An 8433-nucleotide genomic window follows, 5' to 3' on the forward strand; every position below is an offset into this window, starting at 1 on the left:
GGATGGACGTAGGCTAGAATCTTCCTGGTAAGCGCACCTCAAGGTGCTACACACATGAATAGAAATGGGCCAGGCAGTGTTTAAAAGAATACAGTTTGTGTGTCGTTATTTTGGAGCATAAGCTAGCCAGGCGACCAGGAGCTGGGGCGGCAGGAACACAGCCTGCAGCTCCCACTACAAATCTGTTTCATTTTTTGCTCTTTTGATTTTTCATTTTTTTTGAGATTTATTTTATCTGTTTAAACGTTTTGACCACACACAAACACACACATACAAATAAATGCATCATGTTTGTGCCTGGTACCATAAGAGTGCAGAAGAGTGTATTGGGTTCCAGGAAACTGGAGTTAAGAATGAATGTGCAAACCATGTAGGTACAGAGATCTAAACTCCATCCTCTGCAAAAGCAGCCAGTGCTCAATGAGCATTCTCTCCAGGCACCACTTTGTGCTTTGAGAGATGCTTTCTAACTGGGACCTGGGTTTACCAGAGAAACTGGGTCGGTCAACAAGCCCAAGGCATCTACCTGTGTTTACTCTGAGGTGCCAGGATCACATTCTTATACCACTGTGACTTCTTACATGAGGTCTGGGGATCACACTCAGGTCCCCATGCTTTTACACCTAGCACTTTACTACTGAGTTCTTTCCCCAGCCCCTCCTTTAGTGTTATTTGTAATTACTACAGTCACCATCTCTCTGAATGATAAAGTCCTATGCCAAATAAATAATCTTCTGCAATGGTGATTGTCTTATGACCATGTTAAAAATAAGCTAGTTCTTGCTCTTTTTTTTTTTTTTTTTTTTTCGCCTGGAACCATGGAGGCTGTGCCGGAGAAGAAAAAGGTTCCCGCTGCACCGGGAACCCAGAAGAAAAAGAAGGTTCCTGCTGCTCCAGGAACCCTGAAGAAAAAGAAGGTTCCTGCTGTGCCAGAAACTCTGAAGAAAAAGCGAAGAAATTTCGCAGAGTTGAAGGTGAAGCGCCTTCGGAAGAAGATTGCCCTGAAGTCACTGCGAAGGGCCCAGAGGAAGCTCATCTATGAGAAGGCAAAGTACTATCACAAGGAGTACAGGCAGATGTACCGGACAGAGATTCGCATGACCAGGATGGCAAGGAAAGCTGGGAACTTCTACGTGCCTGCAGAACCGAAGCTGGCGTTCGTCATCAGAATCCGAGGTATCAATGGTGTGAGCCCAAAGGTGCGCAAGGTGTTGCAGCTTCTTCGTCTGCGGCAGATCTTCAACGGCACCTTTGTTAAGCTCAACAAGGCTTCCATTAACATTCTGAGGATTGTGGAACCATACATTGCATGGGGGTACCCCAATCTGAAGTCAGTAAATGAGCTCATCTACAAACGCGGCTATGGCAAAATTCATAAGAAGAGAATTGCCTTGACAGATAATTCCTTGATTGCTCGGTCTCTTGGTAAATACGGCATCATCTGCATGGAGGATCTAATTCATGAGATCTATACAGTTGGAAAACGCTTCAAGGAAGCGAATAACTTCCTGTGGCCCTTCAAATTGTCTTCTCCACGAGGTGGAATGAAGAAAAAGACAACTCATTTTGTGGAAGGTGGAGATGCTGGCAACAGGGAAGACCAGATAAACAGGCTTATTAGACGGATGAACTAAGGTGTTGCCCATGGTATTTTTGTAATCTGGTCAGTTAATAAACAGTCACAGCTTGGCAAAAAAAAAAAAAAAAAAAAAAAAGCTAGTTCTTTAATGACAACTTGGTCGTGAACAACTGGAAATTAGAAAGGTACAGGTCACTGATTTTAAAGTAATAACGAAAACTGAATATTTTATTAGTGCATATTTATAAATCACTTTAATATACACGAACCAACATGAGTCAGTTATATATCCATTTTGTGGTATGGCTTAAATCTGTGAGTTGACTACAATAGATCTGAATACCAATCAAATTTATATTGCCTGCGTTTATAACAATTATCAGCTATCCTTAGGGCTTTTGTTAGATTAAATCAACTCTGATGTCTAGAATCAGATACAGATGCACACTGGAAAGCAGAAATGAAAGAAACAACTGCATCTAGCCAGTAATGTGTTTGAGAAGCATTTAAGGAAGAAATTGTTTCTCGATGTTATATTTAAATTGAGCTAGTGAAATGGAACAACCAGTTTAAAATTGCATTTTTTAATAAAAAGCAAGGTCCCTCCTTTCCCAAAGAAATTAAAGATAGCACCAATTAAGGCTCACAATGCTTAATACCACACAACAGTATAAGTCACAAATAATAGAAGCACAAACAAACTTTTAGATCTAGCCACATCTGTAGCAAATGACTGCTTCCAGCATGGAGGTCTTCAATGTCTGCTGCTGCAATAAATATTCACGGGTGGAAGACACTAAAACTACAGTGGGAAGCTCTTGTCACCGCTAAAGCCTTGATATGTCTTCATTGCCTAGAAAAGTAAGCCCTGGAAAAGGCAGACTGTGCCTGCAAAAGGAATGTGACTATGTCGTCTGCCCACCCTCTTTCCTACCATTGTAGTATATACTACCGTGTCATTTGCCCTCTCTGTTCTTCAACCTCTTTTTATTAACCTGACTGAATATAGATGTCATACATGATAGTCCTATATTCAATTTCAATCTGAAAAAAATAAGGAAATGAAGCTGCTTTGCTGTAGTTAAAGCAGGGACATGAAGTTGTTACATCAACTGCAATCCAAAATCGCTGTGGATAGGGCTTTCTTTCTATTGCTATAATGGTTTCAGATTCCCAACTCTAACTATCCACTAGTATATTCTCCACCCAGATGAACTTGCCCTCACTGATTAGAAAACAGCAGGGATATTGGGTGAAAAATTGTTCTTCAAAACACACCAAAGTACATCCAAAATTTTAATCTTCTCTGAAAAATTCCAGAGTGTCTGGATGAAGCCAAAACCCTTACTTAAAATGCTCAGTACCCAGAATGGAAGTTTTCCAAACTAAGACTCCTGAAGACAAAGTACAAAGAGCTCAAATCTGGCTGTGCTTCCTCCCAAAAGACGCTTTCAACTGATGAGCCATGGTAAGTAAAGATGAGGAGAAAGAAGTCTAAAACTGATATTACGAACATACCCATTTCACAGATGCTTAATCCACCTTCTATAAATGTCTGCATTTGAGTTCAATCAAAAATAAAAGTCATGCGTTCTTGCTACACTAATGCAGTCTTCAGTGTTAAAGGAAGTGTGCTATCAGTGACTGTAAGAAAATTTCAGTAAATAACTACACTGCATATATTCCCACATATCAATAGAGTTCAGAGTAAGGGGGAATTAAGGATGGTTTAGTAAAACTCCCAAAGATAAAAGTGGAGATACTGATGACCTAGTCCTTAGTCATATGTTAAATAAACAAAAAATAATCAAAATTCTCTGAGGTTAAAGAAAGTCATTAGTAATCTAATCTAATATTATTAAATCCCACTGATTACCTTACTCATTCTGAAACATTGGTTTATATATGTACAGTAACTTCTGCTAGCTGAGAACCATTTTGTTAAATGCTAAAATTGTTAAACCAATTATAAGATGGTGAGATATAAATGGGGGTATATCTTGGTCTTTAATTCCAGAACTGAGGCACGGTCCGGCTCAGTGGGGCACATATGGATGTGCTGAAAACATTTGACAATTTGAACACATTTTCAGTGTTTCTTTTTATTTAGCCTAGAATTCTCCTAGATCTGGCTCTGATTAAAACAGGCATGGAGAGTCCAATTCAAACAGGAGAAGTGTAATTCTCTCTCCACTAATTCAGTCTTTTGTGTTAGATCAAATGAAGCTCCAATTATGAGTATAAGGAGAATTGAGCAAATAGCAGCCCTTCGGGATTTTTGTTCTGGCCCACAAATTCCACTACTGCCGTGGAGGAAAGCTTTTGGTCCTTCCCCTTCTGTCAGCCTTGCCGAGTCTCAGCAATGATGGCAGAAGCTGCATGAATGACACCAGATTATCCCACAAAGGAAAGGGACAATTTTACATGCTTCTTTGTCTATTTGTTTGTTTGTCTGTTTCTTCATTAAAAGACATGAAACCCTTGTCAGATTCCCACACCCCATTTTCATGGTGCCCTCCCTTTCCTCAGCACTCCCTGCTTCCATCTGTTCCCTACGACTGGAAATACATCAGAACTTGACTGAAATTATCTCACTCTTCAGAGATGTGTCTATACATGATAAAAGTGAATAATTTTAGTGATAAACACTCATGGATGGCCTTAAGTAGTGCACTATACAGACAAGTGTGGTGTTCCCCCAGCCCTAGTTTTGTAGGTAGGTCTTGAAAGAAAAAAAAAAAAAAACAAGAAGTCGTGACAAGGGTAAGGAAGCTGCCCATAAAACTAATTGCTAGAGAAAGAAATGTCTATTTCTGAAATTTGATAGTTCAATAATCTGACCATGACTGAATCTAGATGTTGCCATAATCTGTGGGAATTATGCAGGGCCATTATCTGGGCTAGCAGCATGCTCAGTTTGCCTTGTATGAAAAACTTCTCAAACTAAATCTGTGGTTTATTGATATTACCTAAGATCTACCAGAATTGCCTATTCCTGGCAAACCTATACAACCCAGTATGCTTTATCAATAAGGACTTTCATTCTTTTAAAAATAGAGGGCTAAGTATGGTAGTGTCTACAACAGCATTAGCCACAATACCAAAGAAGAAGAAACAAATGTTCTTGGGAGGTTAATAGACAATCCAGATGTGGTAGATACCTACAATGGTTATTATTCAGCCTTAAATAGGAGTAGGATTCCAACCTATGATACCATATGGATAAGCCTTGAAGCCATTCTGTTATCTAAGTAGACCACACACAGAGGACACATACTAGACAATCCCTCTTTTGTGAGGTGTTTAGAGAGTATGGCAGTGGTTGCCAGTACTTCGGGAAAAAGTCGTTTCACGAAAACAGCTTCACTATAGGGAGATGGGAATGCTATGGGGATGGATGGTGATGACAGATGGCGTCACTTAGTGAAGTAAATGCCCTCATATCAGTGAAGTACACAGTTAAATGATTAACAGGACACTCCATACAACATAGTCTCTGTGTGCTTTATTGCGATATGAGTAAGTCTGATAAAGGTTTACTATTTTAAAATTCTCCGACTCCAACAATGTTTCTAGTCACTCTCAGCTGTAACAAGAGACATATTAGAAACAATCTGTCTCATGGTTATCAGTACGGAAGCCTTCAGGAAACCTCATAGAACACCTCAAGTAAGATCAGAACACGAGAGACAAGAGTGTAGGGATACTTGCTCCTAACCCAAAACATAAGACTCATCCTTTACAGAGTTAAGTTGGTCATCTGCATTTGTTTCTGACTTGAACCTTCAGACTAGCATCTCTAGAACAGTTCCTTGTCCTTCTGGGGGTTGATACAGGAACAGAGCCTTGTCCAGCATCCTCGCTGTGCTCAGTCATTTTCTTGAAAACCCCGCCAACTGACCTCCCAGATGCTCGATCCAACCCAGTGCTTCCCTAGTCTCACAGTTAGTCCTGCCTGTACTCTTCAGGTAAAATCACTCCAGCCCCACTGTCTAAACTAACCTCATCTATGAGACTGTGAAACACAATTACTAAGAACTCAGGGTCAGAAATTGGGCTTCAACCTGAAGATCCAAAAAGCAAAACAGCCAGTCATTGGCTCTTACCTCAACCTCAGTCTGAAATAATGATACTGCCTCCAGCAATCTCAGAATGAGACTGTGTCTGAGAGCTGTCTTGCCCTGTCTTATATTCCTCTATAGGGCTGGGATCAAAGGCATACACCACTGGGATTACAGGCATGCACCACCTGATTTCTATGACAACTAGGGTGGCTACTAGGAATTAAGGTGTGTGTCATTGTGGCTACTGGGATTAAGGATGTGTATTACCATAATCTGGTCTGTAAGGCTGACAGAGGAACTGTTTTACTCTCAGATCTTCAGGAAGTCTTTATTTATTAAAATACTTTGAAGTGCCACTATAAGATTGGCTTCACTAAACAATGAATAATAATAAGATTAAATGAGGACTCTTTTGTAGGTGGGGACTTTTTCATTTCCCAACTGCTCAGACTCGAATAATCAAACAGAAACTATATTAATTGCAACACTGGCTAATAGCTTAGGTTTCTTAACTAAGTCTTCATCTTAAATTAACCCATTTCTATTAATCTGTGTATCGCCATGAGGCTGTGGCTTACCAGGTAAGGTTCTGTTCTGGCATCTTTCTCCTTTGGCAGCTACATGGTACCTCCCTAAGTCTACCTATTCTTTCTATATATCTCTTCCAGCCTGGCTATATTCTGCCCTTCCATAGGTCCAAGAAACTTTATTCATTAACCAATAAAAGCAACACATATGCAGAAGGACCTTCCACATCACTCTTTCTATGAAATGTCTTTTTCTTTTAAGACTCAATATTTTGGAGCCAAGAATCAGTTAACTTGAGAATTCTCTCTGGTGAAACAGTTTTCTTAAGATGAGATGTTTTGAGCACAAGGGGCAGTTGGCAGTTAGCCTTTCAGAAAGCTAGGACCTTAGATTCCAAGACCCAGTTTATACACCAAATTCTCCCTTAGTGTTCACTGACCTTATGAACTGTAGTTCATTTGATGCCATCATGGTAAAGGAAACCCATGCTGAATGGCTTCTAGAATCTTACAGTCATAAACAACACCATATGCACATCAAAAATATGGAGAGATATCATAAAAAGGATGCAGACAACAGAGTACTGGTTATAGATCAACGATCTCAGTGTGTAAACTCAGCAAGTCAGGACTGGGAGATGCTTCAAGCAATAAGCTACTTACCAAGGAATTACTGGGTATCAACATAAAAAGCCAGGCATGGGGAATACTATAAACCCAGCATAGGGAGGTAGAAGGAGCAGGACCCCTGGAACTCGTTGACAAGTCAGCCTAGGAGAATCAGTGAGGCACAGGTTCAGTAAAGGTTCTCTCAAAAACTTACAAGGAAAGCAATTTTGTAAATACAACTAACGTTAATCTATTATTCTCACATATGCATGCACATACCTGAATCTACATATAAACAGTATACAATACATGCATAAATAAATAAATGCTGAAAGAATTTGTGATTATTATCTTTCTCATTCTATAATCTCAAAATATTTTTAAATTTTTATCTACATTTAAATCTCAAGCTAAAGTCATTTTGCTGAAAATATTTGAGCCTTCACAAAATGAAAATCTTCTTTATTCTTTCTATTCTTCAAAGATATTTTGAAAATTCATGGATTATATTTTATTTCCTCTTATTTTGAATTCCATGTTATTTACATAAAATTTTACAGAAAACTGACAAGTACCTATACTAATTTTAATAAAAATGAGCTGACAGCTTCTACTAATGCCCCACGTTATTTTCATACTTTTCAATTACTAGAGAATATAGGTTAATGAACCTGAGTATATTTGTACAAGACAATAGAGAATGCATACATGTGTAAACAAATGAGTATCATTATGTTAATATGTATGCATGTTTATATACATTACTACTACAGATGCAAACAAAAGTCTACAAATACAACATTTTAAAATACTTTTAATCTTAGTACTGTTCCAAATTCTAAATAAGCCTGTAGCATATTCTTCAAAATGTCATCATGAATAGACATATTATAATGTGTTTTGATTATTTCCTCTCCTATTATCTTTTTTTTTTTTGTTTGTTTTTCGAGACAGGGTTTCTCTGTGGTTTTGGAGCCTGTCCTGGAACTAGCTCTTGTAGACCAGGCTGGTCTCGAACTCACAGAGATCCGCCTGCCTCCGCCTCCCAAGCGCTGGGATTAAAGGCGTGCGTCACCACCGCCCGGCAATTTTTTAATTTAATTTTTTTTTTTTCTCTCCTATTATCTTTTACTTCCTTCCCTCTCCCATCTAAGCAACTCTCCACTCATGCTCATGCCTGCAGACCAAATTAAGTGCAGTAGGACCACAAACAAAAAAGAGATGGCACAACATTGTACATGCTTTCAAGTCATTTATACTCCCTTATCTATGAGTATGTCTTGCTTTCTACAAGAAAAGGGTAGACTTTAGAAAAGATAGAAAACTTACTACAATCTTTTAAAAAATACCTTTATCTAAAAAATAAAAATAGAATATAATTTCAGTGAGGTGTCTCAGTGGTTATATGTACTTGTCATAGTACCCGAGAATCTGAATTCTATCCCTGGGACCTACATGGTGGAAGGAGCGAACCAATTCTTGCAAATTGTCCTGTGATGTCAATCCACGCTTGCATGCTCCCTCAACACACCCACCCACACACTATATAAATGAATAGAATTCTAACCAGAAGCATTTTAGTGATCATCCAAAGAACTGCCTTCCCTTTGAGAAGTACCACAATGAAGTTTGTGGAATTTCACGTCTTCCCATA

The 8433-nt window shown here is 38.9% G+C and overlaps 1 protein-coding gene across 1 annotated transcript; it reads left to right on the top strand.

The window, feature by feature from the left end:
* Positions 1-815: 815 nt before the first annotated feature.
* LOC130876114 (60S ribosomal protein L7-like) lies at positions 816-1692 on the top strand. The gene has a single exon (XM_057772546.1). The coding sequence runs from the start codon at positions 819-821 to the stop codon at positions 1632-1634; it is 816 nt and encodes a 271-aa protein (XP_057628529.1). The 5' UTR covers positions 816-818; the 3' UTR covers positions 1635-1692.
* Positions 1693-8433: the final 6741 nt, after the last annotated feature.

The sequence above is a fragment of the Chionomys nivalis genome, chromosome 6 (genome assembly GCF_950005125.1).
Source record: "Chionomys nivalis chromosome 6, mChiNiv1.1, whole genome shotgun sequence".
NCBI lineage: Eukaryota > Metazoa > Chordata > Mammalia > Rodentia > Cricetidae > Chionomys > Chionomys nivalis.

Excerpts from the sequence above, each read along its gene's own strand:
- LOC130876114 (XM_057772546.1), top strand. The coding sequence starts at position 819 with ATGGAGGCTGTGCCGGAGAAGAAAAAGGTTCCCGCTGCACCGGGAACC.